The sequence below is a fragment of the Coptis chinensis genome, chromosome 6, assembly GCF_015680905.1.
Source record: "Coptis chinensis isolate HL-2020 chromosome 6, ASM1568090v1, whole genome shotgun sequence".
Lineage (NCBI taxonomy): Eukaryota > Viridiplantae > Streptophyta > Magnoliopsida > Ranunculales > Ranunculaceae > Coptis > Coptis chinensis.
Window position 1 is genome coordinate 68784473 of NC_141461.1, and position 26949 is coordinate 68811421.

General features: G+C 36.3%; 2 protein-coding genes across 3 annotated transcripts; both read left to right on the forward strand.

The window, feature by feature from the left end:
• The first annotated feature begins 353 nt into the window (after positions 1–353).
• LOC147494140 (chloroplast sensor kinase, chloroplastic-like) lies at positions 354–16286 on the forward strand. Its single transcript, XM_086566459.1, has 9 exons — positions 354–754; positions 831–983; positions 1049–1291; positions 2911–2976; positions 3078–3146; positions 3245–3337; positions 12230–12456; positions 14904–15177; positions 15712–16286. Exons 1-9 carry the CDS (start codon positions 428–430, stop codon positions 15964–15966), a joined length of 1707 nt encoding a protein of 568 aa, XP_086422585.1. The 5' UTR covers positions 354–427; the 3' UTR covers positions 15967–16286.
• A 2196-nt stretch (positions 16287–18482) lies between these two features.
• LOC147494141 (uncharacterized) lies at positions 18483–26515 on the forward strand. Of its 2 annotated transcripts, none has more exons than XM_086566460.1 (15): positions 18483–18725; positions 19186–19308; positions 19422–19533; positions 19656–19820; positions 21559–21663; positions 23974–24057; positions 24134–24249; positions 24376–24477; positions 24587–24700; positions 24797–24853; positions 25195–25261; positions 25368–25421; positions 25532–25606; positions 25978–26013; positions 26180–26515. In XM_086566460.1, exons 2-15 carry the CDS (start codon positions 19274–19276, stop codon positions 26297–26299), a joined length of 1242 nt encoding a protein of 413 aa, XP_086422586.1. In that variant the 5' UTR covers positions 18483–18725; positions 19186–19273; the 3' UTR covers positions 26300–26515. The 2 variants fall into 2 exon arrangements, with proteins under 2 accessions (XP_086422586.1, XP_086422587.1); XM_086566461.1 differs by lacking the exon at positions 18483–18725 and adding an exon at positions 18749–19054.
• The last annotated feature ends 434 nt before the right edge of the window (positions 26516–26949 follow it).

Genomic DNA, 26949 nt, shown 5'->3' on the forward strand with positions numbered 1-26949 from the left:
TCTAATCAAGTGGATAGTGATATTTTCGGAATAAATCGGCAATAATTTCGAAAATTTCGGATCGGTTATATATCGGAAATTTCGGATCGGATATCGGATCGGATCGGTTTTTAGAGTTATATCCGAATCCGATCCGATTTTTTTTTGGAATTTTCGGAAATCGGAAAATCGGCCTATGAAAACTACACCCAGAGCCAGACCAATTTCGGGTCGGATTTCGGAAAAATCGGAAATTCGGCAAAAAGAGACACCCCTAGTCGTGTGTATCGCCAACCAACAAGTTATCTAGGCAACGTGGCTTACGTATATTGGTTCGTGAACTGGGACTCTGGGAGACTCGAAAGAACTGGACCGGTAGAATGCAACCTGTCGAGTCTTTTCATAATAATTTCATCACTCCACAGTTTTCAAGTTGATCGAAAAGAAGATGTTCCTCTCCGCAATAAACCCAACCCCGAAAACTCCTCTCTCATTCTCTCTCACTCACACTATAATCACACCCAAGTTTTTTACTGAACACAGACCAAAAACAATAACCAACGCCGCGTCTAATAAAAGCAATTTATTAATTTCATCAGCTTCTGCAGTTGCAACTGCTATACGTAAAGCTTGTTCAGCAGTTGAGTTTGTACAGAGAATAGAGAATACTAGCAGTCGGCTAGTTTTACCCAGTTCGGATTTCCAGTTACTCTGTTCTCAACAGTTGGATTTGTTTAGAGCTGTTGTCGATATTAGAAGAGATGCTGTTTTGTCGGTTAGTTTTTCTTCAATTATATTTATTTTATATTTATTGGCGAGTTAAAAAAAAAAAATGATTAATCTACTGCCAGGTTTATGTACGGCCTGCTGGTAGTTACGTTATGGACCGATTAGAGCTCTGGCGAATAAATGTGGCTCAAGGAGCAGACATTGTTGTTTTGATTGGTCATTTTGCTGTTCCAGCAGCCTTACGTGTGGCTGAAGCTACCCTTTCAAATCAACAGGTTACTACTATGGCTGTTTGTTTCTTCTTCCATCTCTGTTACCATCTGAGATTATTATTTTATAGGTTCAAGTCATACATGAGTCTGGAGCTATGGTTTTCCCAATGGTGAAGCATCCGTTTCTTGTGGGCTTTTTGGTTGCTGAGTTCCCAATGTTGGAGGAGTCTTTTGTGTTACCTCTACAGTCAGATAGGCCCATGGGGGATCAGAAAGATCCAATGCATATGTTTCCCCAGTTTACAGCTGAACAAAGATCAAGTGTTGTAAATATTTCTCGTTCTCTTGCTATGGGATATGTCATGGATCAGGTAGGTTTCACTTGCTATTTGTTAGAGCCATATGAGTCATTCTTTATTGATGAAGCATGTGTCTCATGCATTACTAGTAGTATACTGCAACACAGCGGGGCTTGATTTAGAGGAGAGGGGCAAGAGAGTAAGGGAGGTAGAGAGGAAGGGAAAGAAAGAAGAAAAGGAGCTATAGAGAAGAGTGGAGGAAAGATAATTAGAGTGGATGGACAACAGAGATTTCTTTTTCTGTAGGTTTACGTGACATATGATATTCATTATTCATAAAATTGCTTTGTATAATATGTATAGAGCTAGGATACTCTCCATTCACCCAAAAACTAAGTTGCTCCATGTATTTATTATTATCATTTTCTGTGGTATTACATGACATTCGATATTCCTTCAGTATAACACACCTCTGTATAATGTAGTACAAGGCTTACTCTTCATGCCTTCTATTCCTTACTGTTGTTTGACACTGATATTTCTTGAAACCATACATTCCAAAATACATCTCTAGCGGCACCTATTTTGATAATGATGGAGATCTAATTTAACTTGTACAATCTTCTTTCAGTTCCCCCTCGGCGCCACGTATTAGTCCGCAAATATAAATCACTAATGGGTAGCATCCACCTTTTTGATCTACTTATGTTTTCCCCTCCTTTGTCTTGTGCTCTTTATCCTTATTGTTGATGTGTCTGTCGACATTGCTATGCTCCAACACAAAAGTCTTGTGAAAAATTTCAAACCTAGTTACTTTTAGGAAAGTGTCTTATCAAGAAAGTTGTTTATTTTGTTCAACAAAAAGAATGGGTTACAGAATATCTCACCACGACAAGCAAGCACAGAAAATTCCATCCATTAATAACTGAAAGAAGAGCAATTATTTGATCAAGAAGGCTGAGTTAAATGTTCATCTTGGTGTTAGCTTCTTTATGGTGCTTTTGACGTCCTTTTGAGTCACTCTTGGTTCAGTCACGACTATAGTGGAACAAACACAGTACTGGATATACTGAGTTTGAGTCTTTCTTTGCACCCTATTAGTGTCATCTTATTTCAGCGATTTACGCTGTTACAGGCTCACAACAGGACATGAATGGTGTTATAATCATCACTTTTCTTGTTTGACATTATTTATGACATCATAATGTTACTCTAGTAGTGATTTAAATGGTTCTCAAAAACTACAAAACTCCATGGACATGCAGAAGAGAATCTAGTTGGTTGATCGGGAAGCAAGTGAATTTTTTGATTTTGAATCGCAATCAAAAATTCAACGGGGAGTTACTTCTCATCTCCAGTTGAGGGGAGATCAAGATCAATATTATATTTTCAATTATAAAAATATATGGTTGGCTTGGCTGGACCCATAAAATGAAGTATCCAGGCTCCATTAGGAAAATTGAGATCTAGTGGACATAGCAAAACCTTTCCTGGAGATTACTGTATTACAGCGTCTTTTCGCTTCGCCTATCACTTCAGTTTGGTCAATACCATATACTTTCCAATTTCCATGTTCTCTCTTGTATTTATTTTTGTTCTAGATGACTGGTTTAAACTTTTTATGTCTCCAGTCTTTCTTTATATATTATTGTATATTGAACTTCAGGTAACGTGTTTACATTCCTAAACAGAAAGCAATGCTTCTTCAGCAGTCATCTTGGCAAAATAATATTAGAATGACTGATTTGGTTGAGCAAGTAAGTCGTCTGATATTTTGATATTTGCGGTTATCTAATTTGTTATTTAAAGAGAATATACAACAAAGGCTCATGTTTCTTCCTTCTCTATATGCTGGCAGATACGTGGTTCTCTTTCTAGCATTAGATCTCTTGGTAAAATGTTATCTACCCATATGAAAACAAGCGAGGTTTGTGGTCTTTATCTGTTGTATATTTACTTTTCAGCTCCAAATCGTTGGTTTTCTACTTGTCATGTTTAATTAAAGTTGAAGTAATGTTCTTTCAGATCTCTTTTGATATTGTTGAAGACATATTGGTACAAGGTGATAGAATGAGAGATACCTTACAACAACTGCAGGATGTTGTTTACCTCACAAAGGTTTATGTTTTCTTTCTTTAGAATTCTATCTCTATAATCTTTGAATATCACCTACAGAAAAATGAAATAAAAAACAAAAAAGTTTGTTAGTCCCCCAAAATTTTGAACATTTTGGGTAACAATTGTCATTGTTTTGTACGTTATTATGTACAACTGTATATCTGTTTAGCCATATCAAAAGGGGACTGAAAACCTTAAAAGATTGGGCGGTCGTCTTCCTTAAAATGTTCAATATAAGATTTGACCTGCCATAGTTTGGAAATGTTTAATATCTTTTAGGATTACTTAAATGGTTATCTTTTATAAAGGGGTCTCTACTCCCCACCTCCTCTAAAACTGGATAATGCTAAAACATAAATCTTCATGAGGTGGTTGAAAGTCGATATGGGATATCAGATGCAGTACCGATTGAAAGAAGGGTTATTTCGTTTTTGATCTTTCCAATAATCCATTTATTATACCTTGGTACGCACAAATGCTTTTATTAGAATTTGATCCTCCTGGCCGTGAGTCAATTGAGTAGATTGTTACTGGGCTGTTAGTTGACCTCCTCAAGTTTTCATAATTTTAAAATGAGGTTTTAAAATACCCATAACATGCCTTGCACATGTGACGGCATAAAAGTGGTTATTTCAACTCAAAATAAAGATCCACTTGGCAAGATCTGGAGTCTTTAATCCAACGGCTGCTGTAAACTAGCTATTGTAGGTTGTCTTCAGTGCTCGTATTGGTGATACCTACTGCTACAATTACATGGGTTTGAAAAATAGAAGTGAATGAAAGAATATGGATAGGAATCGATCTCTAATCATGACTGCACCAAAGGACAAGAAGTTTTCTTTGTTGTTGTTCATCAATGGTGGAAGGATAAAAAACAAAATTAAAATGACTGGAAGAACCAAAAAGCAAAACGAAAATGTTCATGGAAGGACCAATAGAGAAATATTTCCATGATATTTTTCTACCAGTTTGTATCGAGGATTTTAGAGACGTGTCCATGATATTTTTCTACCAGTTTGTATCGAGGATTTTAGAGACGTGTCCATGATATTTTTCTACCAGTTTGTATCGAGGATTTTAGAGACGTGTCTATAAACCAATCGGTTAGATTAAACTCATCTTGTGCCACTAGATAAATAACACGTCATGCCTTATCACATGCCTTGCATGCATAAGGGTAGGCTAGCCATTTAAATTGTTTCAAACAGTCCAATAACAGTCAGCCCGGTTGGGAGGACCAAAGTCTAATAAACGAAATTCTACGTACCAAGGTATTATAACGAATTACTGGAAATAATTCTTAAAAGAAGAAGGCTAGCGGTAAATCTTGCTTACAAATGACATGCTAATGGAGATCGCCTTTCTCCACTCTGGGTGGGCTATCATTGGGAAGTCCTTCCTCTCTACACCTTCTAGTCAGTTCCGTCATGACATATTCTCTAGGAGATGAAAGATGCAGGTATAGGCGAATAATTATTCTCATAGACCCAGACCCAGACTATTCGTGGTGAAATGGTCATCCTCGTGAAACATATGTGTTGTTTTATATTGAAATCCGTGTAAGAACATTATGTCATGTGTTTGTGCAGGTGTGCACATGTTATACGGTCTGCAGCAGTGTGCACGATTATGTCGAGAGAGTTGGTTTTAATGGATGATTGTTGATTAAACTACTGTTTATGAATTAAAAAGCAAGTAAACTAACTTATATATAATAAAGAAAGAGAGAGATCATAAGGTAGGAGAACCCACCACCCATGAAATATGCATTTTCAAGTTCACATACATAGTCTAAGTTCCCACTGATTCTCGAGTAATCCTATCTTTAGGCATCACTAATGAACAAGTCTATCTCTAGAACTTGTAGTTAAGACATGAATCATGGAATTGTTTTAAATCTAAACAACAACTGTTTAGTAATGGTTGGTCATCCTATCTCTAGGCATGACAATCCAAGCATGAAGCTTAAGATGTCAAGAGGGAATGATCAAGTCTCCAAGCACCACTCTAGCTATTTAACTTCCTACATAATGAATTTCTATCTCTAGACAATTCCATGGTTTTAATTTGAATTAAAACTACTTTTAAAGAGAAAGGAGAGTACATATAGATTAGAACCTAAGTTACATTGACACGGATACATGTGTCTGTATCCGACACGGATACAAAGTGTTTAACACGGTGAAAAATTGAGGTATATCCGTATATCACAAACAATATGTGTCCATGCCGTGTCTGACATGGACACATGGATACGTATCTGACACTGATTATTTTTAAAATATGCCATGTCCTTGTAACATAGATTAGAACATATAATTCAATGGGGGCTTCATCTCTTCCCTTATGGGAAGATTAACCTACCATAGTTAAACAAAGTAAAAGAAAGAATAAAGAAGATGAGAAAAGAAATGACTTCATTGAATATTATTCTACTTGCACAAGGCTTTTATATTTACTTTAATGGAGTTTTGGTTTTCCTACTAATTTACGAGAGGGACTAGATACTAAAAATGTGACGTCCTCTCCAAACGAGTCTCAAAGGACTAAATACAAAAGGGAGAGGGGTGAGAAGTTGAGACTTATTTATTACAAAGCCATGGTTGTCAACCATAATGTAAGGTGTGATATTAAGAGAGCAGGTTGTGCACTATTTCCTTAGCCTTCTTTTCTTGACTTTGCCACAAACAAGTGGATGGAGTGTGAAACACACGAGCCCCCATGTCGGCAAGAAAAATAATTGTGGTGTGAATTATACTAAACTCCATAGTTAGCTTCACAAAAGTGCATCTTCCTCAATTGAGCTCCACATGTCTTCTTAATGATTGGTTCCATTTCAAGTATGGGTGAGTTTGACCAGAGTAATTTGGGATACCCAGGGTGCTCTTAGTACATCTAGTGGGTGCAAGTTTGACCAGATTGTATGTGTGGCATGACCTCTAATGACATAGTTACTGATTTGAATGAAGGGTACAAAACAACTAAGGAAATGTGGAAAATTTTGAATTTTACTTGTGCAGGCACCACCCAACTACCAGGTTGCGTGCTTTGACTTTGAAATTTGAGACTTATAAGAAATTTTCAAATTATATCATGGATGAACATCTTAGGAAGATGTCCCATATAGTAAACGATCTGAAAGTTGCTGAAAATGTTTTTATTGATGAGTAACAAATTCTGACTGTTTTGAGGCCACTTTCTAATTCTTGGGAACAAATGAATCTCAATTTGACCCATAATGAGACTTACTATTCTCTATTCTCTATTCTCTTTCAGTTATCGTAATATTTGGAGTTCGAAACTGAGTGGCATGCTGCTATAGGATTAATAGTAGTGTTGCTACTGGTTACTAACAAAAAAAAAAGACATCAAGGTTCAAGGTTCAAGTGCAAACAAAATGGTAAACCATGCACCATATCTAAAAAGGTTTTATTCATTCTTTCAGCAACACCATTTTGATGTGGAGTGAAAGAATAGTAATTTGTCATTGAATACTTTTTTTCTTCATAGAGCATTTTCATATTGTTCAAAATATTACTCGCGCCCTCGGTCAGGTCGGATAGCCTTAATTTCTTTGGTTCTCGACTTCAGCCGTAAATATTTTGAAGCATTCAGAAACATCAGGTTTATGCTAAACTAAATATACATGATCAAATCTTTTGAAGTATTCATAAGCATCAAGTTTATGCTAAATTAAGTATATATGACCAAATCAGGTGTAATCGTCAATAAACAATACCACGACGAACCCTCACATTAAAATGTATTCATATATCAGAATAAATTAACTTTAGTGAAACATATGCTCTTAGTGCATTTCCAAATGGTTTTCTAGTAGACTTTCCAACTGGACAATGTTCGTAAAGTGGAAGATTGACTATTGCAAGAGGACTCAAAAGTCTTTCTTTTGCTAGTCTATTCATCATGTCATGCCTAATATGTCCTAATCAAGTGTGCCATTTCATAGAATTTGAAACCACATCATTATCTAAAGGAGTAATGAAAACAACAACATCATTATCTAAAGGAGTAATGAAAACAATAACTAGACTATTATTAATCAAATCAATATCTAACTGAAATAAACCATTTGACATAAAAACTTGTCCATACAAAATGGTATCTAAAACAAACTTTCAGTTATTTGTCTATACAAGATGGAGTTTTTTTTTTTTTTTTTTTTTTAAAATTACGTTTTATGGACAAGCTTTTGTATTAGATAGTTTATTTTAGTTAGATGTTGATTTGAATAATAATAGTTCAATTGTTTCTTTTTTGTTACTCCCTTAGATGATGTTTCAAAATTTGTGAAATGGCACACTAGATTAGATTAGGATATATTCGGCAGGACAGGATAAAAGACTAATACTAGCAAAATAATGACTTTGGAGTCCTCTTGCAACAATTAATCCTCCACTTTACGAACAATATCTAGTTGAAAAATTTACTAGAAAATCATTTGGAAATGCATATGTTCCATTAGAGTTACTTTATTCATACATATGCGGATCTTTTAATGTGAGGGCCTATAATGGTGTTTATTTCATTATATTTGTAGACTTTGGTAATGTATGTGTAATTTTGGATAAATTAAATTTGATTAAAGTTGAAATCAATTGGAGAGAGAATTTAAGGCTCTTGAACTGACCTAGTGCGCAAATATTTGTCTGAGTAATATCAAAATGCTCTATGAAGAACAGGACATTTGACAACTTACTATTTTTTCACTCCACAGCAAAATCGTGTTGCTAAAAGAACATAATCCTTTTGGATATGGTGTCTCCCGACCATTATGTTTGCGCTTAAACATTGATGTATTGTGTTTGCTTGGTTAATAGGTAGTAGCAATACTGCTATTAGTCCTAGAATCTACCGCTCAATTCTAACACCAAATGTCGTGATAACTGAGAGAGATTAGTGATACTCATTATGGGTCAAATTGAGTTTTATCTGTTCTTCAAAATCACGAAGGGGCCTCAAAACAACCAGAATTTGCTCATCTGTAAGAACATTTCCAGCGGCTTTCAGGTCGCGTATCATCTGGGCCATCCTTCTAAGATGTTTAACTGTAATGTCATTTAAAGCCTTTTCATTAGTCTCAAATTCCAAAATCAGAGTACGCCATTTGGTAGCTAGGTGCCTGTACAAGTCAATTTCGAAGTTTTTCAGATTTCCCTTGTTGTTTGGTGCCTTTCAAAGCGTGCTCATCGATCCTGTTTGTGCTAGTTCTGGTACGCATCCAAGCTATTACAATGCTGACGATACTTTTTGTTGGAACAACAGAGCAAGATTTGGAGTATCGTTAGATATTAAAGATACACTCCTCGTTCTCGAAGCCACAACTTCTAGAGAAGATGACTTGGTTTTTACATATAAAACCCCATAAAACATATAAAACCCAAGAAAGTTATATGTTGGGTGTGTTGGGGAATTACGAAGGAGAAAAAGGAAGAAATTAGAGTCACACATTGAGTTTCTCCAAACCACTCCAGCAACATCTAGATACACTCCTAATGAACTCCGACTCTATTTTATAGGTTGCCTTCTGGTGATGAAAGGGTTTTTTAGGTCTTGATCCTACTAATACTAGGGTAATTAGGCTTTCGTCATAGTATAATTAGACTTAAGTCCTACTCTTTCACCTTGACTGTGATCCATGCCGTTGACAGTGGTTAACTTGCTTGCTTTTCCAATATGACCACAATACTCCTGAGTGCCTTCCACATGTTCTAAGGTTAAAGTGTTTGGTTCGCCACATGTCGGTCTGTGAATGGGTTACAATCTTGCCATGGATCTTTAATTTTGCGAATCTCAAGTTTGGCCCAAAAGGAGATCAAGACCCATTAAGTACAATTGGTTTGAAACAAAACCCAAACCCATTAATCGCCTCTTCCACCTGTTTCCATCACAACCAAATCAGCAACTTATCATCATCACTTCAACAGCAACAAGAACTAATCTTCTGAGTTCGTCGCCCATATTGATTTTAATCTCAAACTCCCGTAACCCGAACCAATGCGCACCCAACTTCAATACCCAGATCCTGAATCTCAATTCTATTCAACAAGAAAAAGATGACCGAGGAACTTCAAACACTATCAAGCGACGTATTCGATAGAATCTTACACTCTGGAAGCATTGCTTCACCACTACCCAAACACCTAAAACGAAATCAGGTTCAAGCCATGAAATTTGAAGAGTAAAGATCGAAGTAAAATTATATTATTAGTAATGAAGAAGAAAGTTTAGAGAGAAAGGAAAGAGAAAAGAGAGTGGCTTACTTAGTTTCGGCCTTCTCTCACACAGTCACACTTCTTATATAGGAAAATAGTTTGTTTACAATATGGTAAACCTCAAAAAAATCCAGGTCATGGGGATTAAGGGCCCCACGTCCCAGGGACACTTCCCCACCTTTCAGGTGGGCAAACCGTCCCAGCTATCTAATAACGAACGCAAAATTCTAACAATTGAAAACAAGAAAATTGAAAATCGTTCAAACCATGAAAATAACAACTAACCTCCAAAAGAAACACAATTTAGAGTGAAATTCACATTATATTCATATTTGGTCGTCTTCAAACTTTGGTATTGCGTTTGCCCAAGAGAAAATAATCAAGTTTCCTTTTAAAAACAATGGAAGAACATAGATTAAAAATACGAACTGGATTGGAGTTTATGGGGTCCTCTTAATTTCCAATTTCTTACTGAAACTAGTGATGGAACTTCACATCTGGTCCAAGTTTTATGTCGTCTACCTGTTTCAAAGTTGAAAAGAAAATAAGATAGGGCTTTTTCGCTAGGCGTACGTTTTGTTGTCCCAAAGTAGAATGTAGGTGGGGATGAGTGTTGGTTTTTTGTGTATTTTGCTTTGATTTACGATGTGAAAAAACGTGTGGAAGAAGAGATTAAATGGGTTTGTTTCAACCCAGTTGCAATTATTTGGCTTTTATCTATTATTGGGCTGAATTTGAGATGCGCAAAATGAAAGATCAATGGCCAGATGTTAGGTTGCAGTAACCCAATCACAAATGGACATGTGATGAACTAGACACATCAATTTTAAAACACGTGGCAACCCAAATTGATGCATGAGCATAAATTATTAATTAATTAGTAGTTTCTATTTTGTTTGGTTTCCTAATTCAATTAGGAATAAAAATTAGATGGTTTCCTATTTGGGTAGTAGTTGTTTTCTTATATAAAGGCATCTAGGCCTTCATTGTTAGATGATTATTATTGATTATTAATTCTTTGTGAATTGTTAATGTTTGAAGGTTTAAACCCTAGATTTAGGTGTTTGATTTATTAAAATCTTATTGATATTCATCCATTGTTGAAGTTTCCGCCAACAAGATATATCAAGTTTGGTATTAGAGCCGGTTGATTTTTTGAATTTTTTTAGGAAACACTGTTCACTAGTACTGTTCACCGAACACTATTCATTGCAGAAAAAAAAAAAACTCTTCAATTTTCATGGTTAATTATCATGGAGTATCATAGGAGAAGTACAAGAGAGTCACTGCTGCCGCCCGATCATTGAAGTTTCCATGGGTCGAAGTTCCATGCCGATCACAATTATGGGAGAACTTACGATATAGATTGCAGCCGCCGCGAGAGTTTTACTCCTTCAAGAAGGTATGAACCTCCTTCCCCTCCTCCATCACTGGTTGTTAGTTTGCGACGAAAATTCAAGTCAGAGAAGAGATGCGAATTTTTCCTCCCACGAATCGATATATGATCCCGATTCCGATTCCAACCATATAACAAGGGATGGTGTTTCCCCTCTTAAAAATTGTCACTACCACCACCATGGAAAAAAGTCATTTTTGTTAGTTAGGCGAACCCACGAACCTTCTCTTCCTGACCAACAAGGCAAATTATCTCAAACAAGGAAACACCGATATAGTGATCCTGCATGGGAACATCCTCCACCATCTAATTATGAAAGCGAGCAGTAGTGCCAACACTTTTTGTTTCGAACATTCTCTATAAGCTCTCGTGAACAACAAGCTTGTGCTGCCAGTGATCTCACGACAGACAAACACACTGACCACCAACCGAATGATCCAAGGAATACTTCAAAAGATTCTACTTCTACACCAATTGAAGATGATAAAAATCCCAGGCAGATAATGTGGTTCGGAATAATATCTTGGTAAGTGAGGACAAATCCAACTAACTTTCAACACATGATACTTCTGTAAAGCATCATCTATTCTCTTCTCGTCAACAATTATTATCAATTGAAGAGGAGAAACCCCTATTGGATTCTACAATGGTGCAATTTTCACTGGGGGCAGCGAAAAATATTAAGAAAGAAGAATCGGAAGTTCTTTTTGATCCTAGTATTTTTGTTTACTCTAAATATCACTTTTCTGATTATTGTATTGGTCAACCAAGAATACCCGGCAGAAATGAGGCATTAACACTCAGCCAGGCACTATGAATTTACATATTTTCGAGATTCTAATTGTCAAAGGTCAATGGACAGATGTTGTATATGGGTATTTTCGGTATATTTAAAATGAAAACAGATTGACTACGGTAAACGTTGTTGACTCACTGTCAACTCACAGAAGTAGGACTAAAGTCTAATTTCCAACAATAGTAGGACTAAAACCTAATTACCCTAGTATTAGTAGGACCAAGAATGGGGACAACTTATGACTAACAAGTATATATCAATAACAAGAATGAAATGTCTTACTCTCTTTGTTGTCTTGTACTGGATAGTATCTCAGTTTGTAGTTAAATAGCCATTTCAAGTTTTCAACAACTGTTTTAACATGGGTTTCTGAAATCTTACAGGATTGCAGCTTTTATTGTATTTTATTTCTACTTTCATTTGGCCACAAAGTTGAGCTAATATTTCAACTTCTGGATGTTTACCAGGCTAATATTCTGCGCTACAATGAAGAGACATTGAGGAAAACGAATTATTCAACATATGGTCATCCAGGAACAAGGAGGTCGCAATTATTTGACAACATAATAGATGGAAGCTATGCCGATAAAACAAAAGATTTGCGTCAGGCACTTCCTCTTTGTTCCAAGGCCAATGACTTAGAGATGCCCATGCCACCACTTGCTCTTGCACCACTGCGACAGCATACTATCAGGTCGTGTTTTACCTATCGTCTTGTGCTGTTTTAGTCATTTTGTAGATCTTTCAACTGACTAAATCTGTTAGTGATGTAGTTGCATGTATGATCTAATTTTTGTTCGTCCAATTTACTTCCTATTTTTCTTTTTTGACTCAATATATTGAAATAGTTTGAAATTACATCAACACTTAGGATGTTAGCTAAAAGCTGAAAATTCTAAAAGACTCAAGGCCGGGCCAAGAATCCACAACCCTAGTTTACGCAGCAAAAAAGAAAAAATATAGCAAGTGAAAACAAAACAAACTAGATACATTAGAAACCAAAAAAGAGAAAAACAGATAACAAACAATGCCATAATCCACCATGCTGACGGAACCAAGTCTGAAATCTAAAGCCATTTAATCTGCAGTACCCGCCATGCAACCACTCTCTGCCACTCATGCCTTCATCCTTGATTTTTTTTCTCCCTTCAATCAGTTTCATTTCAATCCATCCATTTCTCCTTCTCCCACGAATAATCCAAATCCAGTTTTAATCATCATCCAAATCCCCTTGCTACCCTTTGTCACCCGGCCATTTCACATATGTTTCCATCCTTCACTTCTCCATCGTCCACCATCTTGAGTATTTTGCTTTCGGTTTTTTCCACATTGATATCTCAATATTTCCCAAAGTTCCAGTGCTGTTCATCTTCAATTCTTGATTGAATTTTTCTTCTCTTCCGTGATTATTTTACCTTTGCTTCCTTCCTCACAACTTCCCCACTTCTATTAGGATCTGAGATTTACTACCTTAATTAACAGTTCTATCCTCCAATTCACTTTCAAAGTCCACCACTTCCAGCCCCTGCTGATTTAATCGCTCATCCTCCTCCTCTGCTCTCTGCGTCAGCCTCCTGTACCTTTTCAACCTGTACTTTCACCCTGCTTGGTCTTGGCCGCCTTTGCTTCCTCTTGTAAGGCCATGGATGTATTAACTTCATGGAGTTTAGAGTTACTTATCTTTGGTTCCTGTCTCCTTTCTCTGTTTTCTTCGACGACTTGGCCCATAAGTTCTTGGATGCGTCCCTTGCTATATTTAATATTCTCCAATATACTCCCTCTGGAAGAAAACAACCTTAATCTTTCTTCTTTTACCCAGGTTGAAAATCAAACTAGCCAAAAGGATAGTGCCAAGGTCATACAAGAATGGGCCAAGTATAGTTTTTTATAATGAAGTTTTTTGTTTAAAATGACGAAATAACATCTCTATGTTTTATGTAAACTACGCAATTTGACAGTCCTAGGTTTTGTTATCTGAAATGACCTTTGCGAAGTCTTCTTTTTTGGTTTAGTTTTGAATTAAAAACATTGTGGACAAATACTCTATTCTTCTGAGAATATTGGGATACTAATTATGAGACTACCTTTTTAAATTGCATGGGTACTTAGTATTGTGGAAACAATACTCTAGTTCGCTGTGTGTGTGTGTGTGTTTTATTTTATTTTCCATTCAAACATTTGCACCTACCTCAACTAGCTGAACTTTGATACCTGCACTTTGGTTTCTACTGTAAACCCATGAGCTGTCTTTCCATAGTGTGACAATATGGAAAGAGACCTCATGGTTTTATGTATACGTTATACATCAATATGTTGCTCTACATAATGAGTATCATCAGTATGATGTATTATGTTTACAAGTTTAGAACACATTACCAGAGCATTCATGCATTGCCCGAATTTCTGATCTGGTTTACCGTGTGTGCTCTGCATCTTTAGTATCAATAACAGAAATATCAACCAATTTATGTTATTTTGTTAAGTTGGATGCTAAAAGTTCTATTGGTAAAACAATCTTTGTATTCTAAAGGTGGGGTCCTTGATATTCGGTTTTGGAATCAATTGTGCCCAACATACTCAGTTGGGGCATCTCTAATGGGGGATGTAAAATTACACCTACACATAGGCTCCACCTAGGTGCCATTAGGATTTAACAACTCCACTTACACACTATTTTATAGACTATATATATCCACATTCTATAGCTCCCAATGGAGAGAAGTAAAAAAAAAAAGAGATTTTAATCTCGGGTGTCACTTGGAGTGACGTTTGAGTTTAATTTAAAGAGGGACGTCACTCCAAGTGACTTCCGGACATACTTTAAATTCTCGTGTCACTCCAAGCAACGCCCGAGCTTTTTAACAACTTGTATTCAGGTGGGGAATTCCCCACTTGCTCTATTAGCTATTAGTTTATTAACTATGGTTTACAGCCCCCATTGGAAGGATTTTTTTAATTTAGGGGTGTAAACTTTACACTTTATATGGTTTACACCCCCCATTGGAGATGCCCTTATGTGTTATCATCATAACTTTTTTTATGCATGCACACTTGCAGGAGTTTACAATTGTTTTAGTTATGCATCGCATTCAGTAATACGAAAACTCATATATGCTCGTTCTTGGTGTTTCTGTCCACCAGACTGTGCGGTGTGTCTGATGTATTGGCAGACCTGGTTGCTGCTGCTGGACCTTTAGCTCAAAAGCTAGATAGAACAATCGAGCTAAGTGAAATTTCACTATCTTTAGAAGTTGCTGTAGAAGAATCTGCTTTGCGTCAGGCACTAAGTAACTTGATTGAGGGGGCACTGTTGCGCACTCACGTTGGTGGCAAGGTTGATATCATATCAACTGAAGCACCTGCTGGTGGTGTGCTAGTTGTAATTGACGATGATGGGCCTGATATGCACTACATGGTACTTGCTTATTTACACCTGGTTTATCCACTAAATCACGAGGTTGATGAAATGCTTTATAGTTTGCAATTGCTTAAATTAAGTTTCCACTCATTTCCTATGATGGCTATGATTTCTTTAGTACTGTAGATATTCTAAGTGGTTGTTACTCTCGATGTCATCTTCACCTTTTTCTATTTTCACATACTGTGCACGTATAATTGCTTCATTATCAGTAGTAACTAGTAAGATGCACCGTGATGTTTATGTAGCTAGCTAGTATGAGACCAAAATGATTCAATTTCTATGCTGTTATCATCTGAGCGTGCAACCGATCTCTTTGCCACTGTTCTGTTACAGAACTGTTCCTCTTGAGTGGATTTCGACGAATTTAATGTACAGTTTAGTTTACTCTCAAAATCTCTCCTTTTGCTCATCTTCAATTAAAATCATCTAACTAACACAATCTCTTTTTCAAGTCTCAAAACCTCTCTTGCTTTCTTATTCTGAAACCATCTTGTTATTCATCAATAATATCATTGGTTATTTTTGCAGACACAGATGCATTCTCTCACACCGTTTGGAGCAGATCTGTTATCCGACGGTAAAGTAGAAGACAACATGACATGGAACTTTGTTTCTGGACTAACAGTTGCTCGTGAGATCTTAGAAAGTTATGGGTGCATTGTCCGTGTCATATCTCCACGTACTCAAGATGCTGTGTTTGGAGCTGTTGGAACCCGGATAGAGCTCTGGTTCCCTTCTCATTCCTTAACATCTGATCCTTCTGGTCGTACTGAAGTCGTGTAGAGAACTGCTAAGACGCTGTTGAATCAATACAGAAATCTCTGTAACTAATTGGCCAGGGAATCTTGCATCATATCAGTGGATCATGTAAATAGTGATTTTTTTCAGCTAATGCTTGGGATCCACAGACCTGTAAATAATAGCTTTAATTGCAAGAGTCATGACAAAATTTACAAACAACTATACGAACAACATTGTATCATTAGCGTGTCAGTGAGCACGTCGAATGTGTTGTAAGACTTGTAACCCAGATGTATGCAATTACTAATTGTAATAGCCTTGTACTTTTGAAGGAAATAAAAAAAATGTAGTAGTTTCGTGTCTGACTGAAAACTTTGTTCTTTTCTGATTTGACTCTCTCAAAATGGAAATCCACCTGAAACCAAGAGTTGTGATATTCTTATTGACATCTCATACATGATTACATGCATTGGTGATATGTCCAGCATAGATTAAGAATCAATGTGTTAATGTATATAGCAGACCTCTTCAAAGTTTCAGAACAAGGCTTAGGGGCTATTTGTTTTTTTGGGTTAAGTTATAAGAGGTCTTATAAGACCATGTGTTATAAGAGGGTCTTATAAGATGGTCTTATAAAGTGGTTTGTTTTTAATTTTAAGTTCCTCTTATAAGCACTTTTAAAAATAGAAAAAACAAATACATGACATCTTATAGATGGTTATTTGACAAATATAACCCTACTTTACATCACATTTAACTTGAATATATTAATTTGAAATAAACGTATAGTTTGATTTTCGGTTTCAAATCAATTTTGATAATTAGAATATCGATTTTAGGAAACTACCTTAATTGGCGGTGGTAGTGGTAGTGGTCTTAATAGCACGGTGGTGGTGATAGTGGAGGTGATGATATTGGTTTTAATAGCACGGTGATGGTGGTGGTAGTAGAAGTGGTGGATGTCTTAATAGCACGGTGGTGGTGGTGATAGTCTTAATAGTACGGTGGTAGTGGTAGTAAAGGTAATGATATTGGTCTTAATAGTACGGTGGTAGTGGTGGTGGTGGTGGTGGTGATTTTAATAGCACAGTGGTGGTGGTGATAGTCTTAATAGTACGATGGTAGTGGTGGTGGAGGTAATGATGGTGGTGGTGATGGTGGTGGTAGTGGTGGTGGTGGTAGTGGCAGCAGTGGTGGTGGTGGTGGTGGTGGTGGTGGTAGTCGGTGGTGGCTAGGATAATAGAGTTATTTGGAAAATAAGATAATGAAAAGGAAAGAAGAGAGAAATGAAATTTGGGGTATATGGATGAGGGGTGTTTGAGTCATTTTTCAACTTATAAGACTTATAGAATTGAAGTAGATCTAATTTTGGTACTTATAGAATTGGAGCCTCTTATAAGACATTTCTAGTAGAATGCCTCTTATAAGAGGCAAAAAACAAACCAAAAAATTGTCCAAAATCACTGGGCCACATCTTATAAGAGGTTATAAGACCATCTTATAAGAGGTTATAAGACCTCAAGGTCTTATAAGAGGCAAAAACAAATGGCCCCTTAATGTCCACCATGAAAATGATGAAACAAAATCTCTTTTTGGTGTCTACTCTCCTGAAGATGAAAAAACACCAAGTTATTGAAAATTTGGTGTTTGATGCTAGGATAGTGTCTCACCTAAAGATGATCTTATTAGTTTGGTTCTCCACACCTCCATCTTTCATATGCAATATATTTCGTATGGACACTATCACACTACTAGTTTGTAGATTCCATTTGGTGTAGTTAATAATATAATATTAGTTTGGTCACCAAAAAAAAATTTGCGCGCCTTGTCAATTTTGCGTTGGATTTGGCAGTCAAAAGGAAACCATAATCCGTAAATTTTGTATTGGTCTTCTATATACTTGGTTTTTAGTTTTCCGTTTCTTTTTATATATCAATTTAAAAGTCACCCTTCAAAAGTCAACGCACTAAATTATATATAGTAACAGAGACATAACCGCGTGTCATGACAAGGACAAGTTCTTTGTGAACTCCGCGTAACTCTGATCCTTCCAACACTTCCAATAGCTAAGTCAAGAAAGGTGGAATGTTGCCCAAATCCAAACCAAGCTTTCACCCAAATAAACAAATGTTAATCTGTTTGGGAATCCGTTCATTTTTTTAAACCAGCAGAGATATATTATCATAGTGTATAGTATTGTTTTGATAAATTGATTAAATTCAACAGCTCGTACCGTCGTACGTATCAACACTAGTCTCCAATTAAAGGCATTTGGAATCTACAATTTCAATTTTCAAACATTTTTTATAAGTGGATAGAGCATTACTATTTCAAGTGGCAAAAAGAGAAGGTCTAAAATCAAAATATAAAAACAAACATTTTTATTCCAATATCAAAACACAACAAAAATTTGGTATTAATCATGATTCAAAATTTCAAATTTCACCAGAAAAAAACCAAATATTAGGCAGGCAACGAAAAACATACAATAACTCAATAAAAAACAAAACAATAATCCAGCCCGACCCATATATATATATATATATATATAATAACGTGGGACAAAAAAATTAATTGCCAATCCACTTTTTACGATTCTTCATTTCATTCCACCTCTATTTATTACACACGAACGCAAAACAAAAAAAAAAAAAAAATCTCTCTTTAACAGAGAATCTTAAAAGTAACGAAACAACAAAAACAAAAAAAAGAAGCCACTGAACAAAGTTCGTGTTGGATTCACGCTCGTTACATATTTCACCTTTCTCATTTCTTGTGTTTGGAAAGTCTGTTTTCAAGGGGTACGTACGTTTTTCTTCTTCTCATGTCATTGGGTTGTTTTCTTGCACTTTGGGTGATGGTGTTTTTTATGTTTTGATATATAAAAGTAACATATGGGTGGAGTTTATCATGTGTCAATCTTTGCATGAAAAGAAAGCACGATTTAAATGGTTACTAATAAAGGGGGGGTTGGTAAACTTTGAGATATATATATGCAGACTGAAAGAAGAAGTAGTTTCTTAATATTTGTATTGTGATCGAATATTAAGAATTTCTAAGGTAATTATTGTTGGGATTTCGGGTTGTGCGGAATTCAGACCCACTACCCTTTCTCTGTCTTCGTTAATAGGTACAGTTTTAAAATGCAAATTTATATTCTTTTTTTTTGTATAGTTTCTAATGCTATGTTTGAATATGAATTTGATTAGGATATAAAGAGTAAAATAATTTAAATATACTTTCTTTTTCATGTTTCTGCAGGTCTTGTTGGGATTTCAACAGGGAAGACTTGTTGAGCAATGTGGGATAAGCTCTTACCTACTACATCTTTGTTTCTGAGTAGAGTCAGATGAACATGTCAAAACTTGGGAATCTTGGTCGCAGGTTTTGAGATTTGACCTCTTTCTTTTTCTGAATCCATATTTTTTGTTTGCAGTTAGTGTGTGCTGCATTATTATTATTATTTGTTTATAACGTCGACCAATTGTGAATTGCAGTGGAATTGCAAAAAAATCAAATGAGACCATGAGGATTATTGTAACAACTTTTGTGGGAGTTGTTTTTGGGTTCTTCGTAGGACTGTCCTTTCCTACAATTTCGTTAACAAGGGTAGGCAACATTTGGTCATGGTTTTTCATTCCTATTCGTGTCTATGGTTCTGATCTCTGTACATCTCAGATGATGTTACTTATTTACTGAATACGAGTTAATATTTTCTTTTTATTTTGCAGTTCAACTTACCCACTGGTCTTATCCCTTCCATTGATCTGTCATACATTGAAGACAGGAACTCTGCTCTCTCAACAGAGTCCTTATTGCACCATGCTTGGTCTTCTATGATTAGTCAGAATAGAAGTGGCACAACTGTAACTCAAAGTGTGAATGACACCTCAAAGGTATGAATCACGAGTCTTGCAGATATTTTAGTTTCAGTGGAAGCCACTGCACCACTTTACTTTTTAGCTTTATATAGAAGACTACTTTTACTTCTGGTCGTGCATGTATGAATCCATATCAGTTTACTTTATAATCTGCAATTCTCATATTAAACTTTTGAATTGCCAACACAAGTGCGAAAAACAAGAAAAATGTTCTGTGCAACTGGGGCACTACTTATGTCAGTACAAGCGGATGTAAAACAATGCACTTTCTATTTCACAGTATATCATTTTGAAGTGAACGGGAGGGGAGAGGCTTATGAATTGGGCCGGCCACCTTGGGAAACTTCGGAAACAAATTTAAATTGTTCTCCATTTCTTTTACTAATAAAAGAACAAATATCACTATAATTATCCCTACTCAGAAACGCCAAAATGACTGCAGCTTGAACCATTTATTTTAAAATACTCTCCCTGTGATGTATTTCTATCAAATAAGTAGTTGATACTTACAATTTAAGGGTACCAGCTTCCATCAAATATATAACAATACGACTATACGATAATACGAGTATCAATTTTTATTTTTCTAAGGAACCTTGGCAAAGTGATGGAATGGACTTGTCTGTAGTTTCTTTGAGAAATCATAGGTATCTTGGTCACTTTGACAAGTTTTGGACTGAGTCCTAATAGTAAAAATTTAAAAAGAAAGAATTAGTTAATTTTAAGGTTTATACAGGAAAATGAATTGTAGTAGTTGAAATTTTTTAGCTCAAACCCAACATGAAAACTTTCAGACTTGAACAGGGTAAATAAAGGCCATTTTAATGGTTGGTCATAATTCTTACCCTTAAGATATCCCTTTCGAGTATTGAAGTCGCCATCGTGTCTTGAGTCCTTGACTTAATGCAATGGCCCAAGATTGAAGATTGGTCTATACTTAATTCCTTACTACGACCTAAGTCATCTTCTTTGCAATTAGTCTCATACGCAGAGGTTTCAACTGGGACTTAAGCTCTCCTCATTGGTGTTGGCATCAATGTTTTCTACCAATTTGCGATTATATCAGTTGAGGGAGTATTTGTATAGAAATTATAAAGAAAAGGAAAGATGCAACTGTATGCTACGAGTATTTCGCTCAAAATCGACAGCCTTATAACCTATGAAGCATGGACACTGACACCGGCGAGGACGCGGACGCGGACATGGATATTAAATGATATTTTAATATATATTTTTGTTGATGAAATATTAGATTTTTAGTCATATCATATCAATTCAAGATTTATAAACATAGTTACAACAAAAGGAGACATAAAGACATCTCACATAACTATACAAGTCATGTCGGCGTCCAAACCGTGTCCAAACTGTGTCCAAATCGCGTACAAACAGTGTCCAGGCCGTGTCCAAACTACCCTAGCGCATGGGACACACACGTGCCGCGTTAGACACGTGTCCAAGCCGCGTCCGTGTCTGTGTCCGACGCTTGTCCAACACGGACACAGTGGAATTTTAGACGTGTCTGTGCTTTGGAGCTTATAACTTTTTAAAGGTTTGCTATTAAGTTTTCAACTTGCTGCAATTACAAGATACACTCTTCAACTTTCAATTAGGTAGTCATGCAAGACGTAACAATTTAGGAATACTTTTAACAATATTTCTTAATTCTTTTGCAAACTTTTTAAAACCATAAGTTGGAAAAACTTTTGTTTGTACTCTAAGATTAATCCCTTCTTATGTAAATCTGATGCAGATATGGGCCTCGACAAATCCTCGAGGTGCGGAAAGACTACCCCCTGGCATTGTTGCTTCCGAATCAGATTTGTACCTCCGCAGATTGTGGGGTAAGCCAAGTGAGGTGTGCATTCGTAGCCTTCTGTCAATCTTAGAGCTTTTCTACTTTTGGTATCTGTAGTTTCAACAGCTTTTTGTATCTTCATGCCATTTCAATGAGTTAGGTCCTATGAATTTAAATATGTGCATTTGGTGTTTCTTGTGTGCTTTGATGTTAGTATGGAGAAACTATTCTACTGTGAGTAGAATATATGGTATGCCGTCTATGTCAGAGTCATCTCCCAATTCTACCAGTTGGAGCATGTGACATATAAGCTGGCAAATTAATTTAGTGGAGTTATGCTTTTCCTGTTACTTGTTTTGAGGTGGATATGGTTTTAGAGGATGGTGAAGGAAGGTGGCCAGTGTGCAGTAAATGAGATATTCTAGGATGGTGTTACTTATTCTGGATGCTGCATAAGGTGTACAGTAAATCGCCTTATAGGCGTTAAGTCAAGATATTCACGCGCATTAGGCTTTTGTCTTAATACTGTGTGGATGCGTGTGTTATTCCTTTTTTTTATACAACCTTTGTTTTTCTAAATTCTTTCTTTCCTTAAGGATTATGCTCTTACATCTCATGTCACCGTGTGCATTTTTCAATCAATTCAATGTGAAAAGAAGTCAATTTTTTTGACGTCAAAGCAGCTTCTTTCTATAGACAAAATAGCCTGCCTTGTTTGCCCTAATGTATCCGTATCAGGCAAAATCAGTTGTTAATCAGGAGTAAATTTGTATCTAATCAAGTTGATAACCTTGTTTTATTCTTCTAAAACATGACAAATTTTCCAAAGACATTTCCCGTACTTCTTTTGAGTCAATTTTATTATTATTTGTATAAATAAATGTATCATCTTAATTTGTGGAATATCGGAATATGAATATATATAGTTTCACATAGTTACTAATCTTCTCTATATCTTTCATTTGTAGAAATTCTCTATTTATTTCGTTTCTAAATACTATTGTACTTAATTAGTATGTGGGATCTCTTGTATATGTGGTCTAGACTATCGAAAAGACTAAGAAGAAATGTGGTCCATTGTGCCCTTTGCAATACTTTGGTGCATTTGGTTGTAGAGAAATCGGGGAAAATCTGAGAATAAAGACCGAGATATTGCACAGTTGATTCTAGACATTAAACAGTTACTCTTTCTTTGGAGTAAGCGGTAGAAGTAGTTTAAGGAGATACCTTTTGGGCGTTTTGCTTTTTCTTGGGAATCCCTCACGCAAGAGGAATGATTCTGAGAGGTCTTCGATTATTATATTTTGTTTGTTCTTTGTTGTTTGTTTGATTCATTTTACTTGTAGAATAGCTCATCCCACATTGCACTCACTTTGTCTTAATATTTCTATCAATCCTTTTCCTCTTCCAAAAAAAAGGAAAAATAAAATCATGATGGAAAGGTTTACGCCTTACTACATGTGGCTCTTTAAAGAGGGGGTTTAGTGAAGCACCTCTTGCTATGCCTCCACAAATTAACTAAGTCCTTACTCAACCCTCTCGAGAGGGCTTAGGGCCAGGTTTGAAGCTAGGCCGGGTTGGAGGGCCTACTTTTTACTTTTTAAATACTTAGAATATTTAAATCAAATTAATAATATCTTAGCAAATGATAGGATTGAATTTCATTCTTGATTAACACTTCATATGTCCACTTAAATGATAAAACGAATGTTAAAGTCACATACATAAATAAAAAACTTATTCTGATTCTGTAGATGTATTAGGATAATCAATTCAAATTGGATGTGATAAGATACTAGAATGTAATAATAAGGAAGACAAAGTTGAGATTTAGATATGTTCTTTAATATATATATGATATTAGTATATTACTATATTACGACATAAATTTACAAAAAATAAAAATGAATAGACATGATGAGAGAGAGAGAGAGGTGTCCTTACCCACCCCTCAAATGCGCGGCCCTCAAATGTGTGACGGTCTCATTTTGAGTGCTTCTTCGGCCCATAGGGCCGGGTTTAGGCGCTTGAGGGCCGTTTTGACACCCTTCCACATGTCATACATTGGTCTATAGTGAGTTAAATCTTTTTGGCTAGGAACTGATTTAACTAGCGATATCAGGAGTCTGTCTACATCCTTAAAGCCTATATTTTTGCAACATGCTTCATTCATAACTAGTTAATTGGACAACCAGAACATAGTTGATGAAAAGTTCTTCAAGCATGCCGGATGAAAATAATTGGTGCTATATTGCAACATTATGAGTAGTTTACAAGCAACTATAAAAGACAGAAAGATAATTTTTTTTTCCATTTGGGTTAAGTTGTGAAACTGGGTATAGTTAACAAATATCCACCTTCAACTTGCAGGATTTAACAGTCAAGCCGAAGTATCTTGTGACCTTCACTGTTGGTTACGATCTGAAACATAATATTGACGCAGCAGTCAAAAAGGTCAGTTGGAAGGAAAACTCTCTCTCTCTCTCTCTCTCTCATCTGTGTCCCAGCTGTAACCGTGCCTCTTCTACAGTTTTCAGAGAACTTTAGTATCCTGTTATTTCATTATGATGGCCGTACTACTGAATGGGATGAATTCGAGTGGTCAAAGAGGGCTATACACGTGAGTGTCAGGAAGCAAACAAAGTGGTGAGAAACTACTGCAATCTTCTCCTTGTTCAGTTTCGAGTTCTTCATGTACACTATTTGTAACCAAGGTTTTTTATTCCCCTTTTGCTTTGAAATTCATCCGTGTTATCTTCAATTTTGTCCAAGGTGGTATGCGAAACGGTTCTTGCATCCTGACATTGTGGCCCCATATGACTACATATTTGTATGGGATGAAGATCTTGGGGTTGAACATTTTGATGCCGAAGAGTGAGTTCTGCACATATCGTATATATTTTTTTCGTATATCTTTTTGCCCATTTTCTTAGAATTCTGTTTTATATGACCTGAAGGCTCATTTTCCCCCTACTGGTTATAGATACATTAGGTTGGTGAGGAAGCATGGTCTGGAGATTTCTCAACCCGGTCTGCAGCCCAACAATAAGCTTGTTTGGCAGATGACAAAGAGAAGACCTGAACGTGAAGTTCACAAGTAAAAACACCAGAAACCTCTGTGGATAGCCATATTGTTGTAATTCTTGCTCTTGAAGTCATAATGACTTTCTTTTTTTCTTTGTCCTTCCAACAGAGAAACAGAGGAGAAACCAGGCTGGTGCTCGGATCCCCATTTGCCACCTTGCGCAGCGTATGAACATTCTCATTCCTTGTGTTCTTGTTATTTTTTCTGTTTTCTGTTTTTAATTTATAGGAGGCCGAGTATAATTATACTATTTTCATTATCAGTAGAGATCTATTAGAAGGCCTAGGTTGTACACCTACGAAGGAGCACCACGTTTGTGAGGCATGAAATGCATTCCCCATATATTTCTGTGTCCCTTAGTGTATGAAGTAACAAGTTCTAGTAAGATTATGCTCCAAGCTTCTGGTGTAAGCATTCTGTGCTACCCCAATGCCTAACCTTCCCCACTTTCTACTAAAATTTATAGGAATAAGTAACTTATTAAGTTTATTACATCTTATGTGCAGATTTGTTGAGATAATGGCACCTGTATTTTCTCGAGAAGCGTGGCGCTGTGTCTGGCATATGCTTCAGGCATGGAAGACTCATAATATTTCCATTCAGGCGTTCAATTTTATTTTCTAATAATTCCTCTCCAGTCTTAACTGTAACCCTAACATTTTACTGGGTCTCACTGCAGAATGATTTGATTCATGGATGGGGTCTAGATTTTGCTCTTAGGAGATGTGTAGAGGTATGGCCCCTTCAATACGCACGATGTATCCTCTTCAATATTTACTTTGTTGATGAATGACGATCATGACTAAACTTGACTTTTTAAGCTACATTTTTTTCTCTTCTTAGCCCGCTCATGAGAAAATAGGAGTTGTAGACGCTCAGTGGATTGTTCATCAAACGATTCCATCACTCGGGAGCCAGGTACAGAGAACCCATTAGTTTCATATACTTTTATACAGAATAGTCCTTGTTCTCATGAATTTACAGAAGGGTCATATGAATCCATTAGTTTCATATGAATTTATACAAAATAGTCCTTGTTCTCATGAATTTACAGAAGGGTCCCCCCCCCTAGATGAGCCAATTAGGATTCCCCCCCACTAGATGGGCAATTAGGGCCCCCAAATACACACAAAAAAAACACGGTCAACCCAAGTTGACTTTTTTGTGTGTGTACTTGTGGGGAATCCTAATTGGCTCATCTAGTGTGGGAGGTGGGGGGTGTGTAATACTAGTTAACCCTTTACATAATTTAATAATCTGGTCCTAAGTTTTTCGTTTGATTTCTACAGGGGCAGTCACAAGATGGGAAAGCACCATGGGAAGGGGTAATACATTTGTATATTATTTCGTTGTTGAAGTTCAAGTCCCCTTTCGTAACAAAGCTTACATATCCAATTCTTTGTTCTAGTAAATCTAATACATGTTGATATGGTTTTAACCAATAGATTAGTTTGTTCTAAGATGCTGAGTTAAGTATATCTCTATTATCAGGTCAGGGATAGATGTAAAAAGGAGTGGACAATGTTTCAAGGTCGAATGACAAATGCAGAGAAGAAATACTACAACGATCTCGGAATCGAACCACCAAATTCCACGGTTCGTCATCGTTAGAAGCGAGCGAATACAACAACAAAAGCTGACTCCGGACAACTAGCACTGTTATACTAAACCCAGGCTTTTTATAGAAACCAAGTAGACAAAATAGAAGAGAAGTAACAATAACATATATATGTAGAATCGTTGATCTAGTGAGTTATTTGTTTATAACGTCATTCTTCTACTTCAATCTAAGGTGATGTTCACAGTAATACAAACGGTTTATTTGGCTGTTGGCTGTTAGGCTATAGAATGTGACATTTAGCAAAATGGAATGTAGACTTTTGTCTTTGTCACAGGGTTGATTAGTGAATTATTATCATCATCATCGACTATTCACCGATCCACAAAAGGAGAAAGCAAAATTTTTAAGTAAGAGGTTTAGGCAACCAATAATACTCAGCTGAAACTAAACACAATGAAATATCGAAATATCAAAACCCTGTTAAAACCCTGTGTCTTGTCCTCAAAACCTCATCACATTCACACCGTCTCGACTACACACAGCATTCCCACCAACACCAAACCTTTCTTCACTTCATTATTGACTCCAGAGACAGAGCACTAGATCTCCTCGTGCTGATGATGAGGATTCCGGTGAAAATGATAATGCTAGTGATGATGATGATGAATTAGGTGCTCGTTATAAGGATGGTGAAACAAAG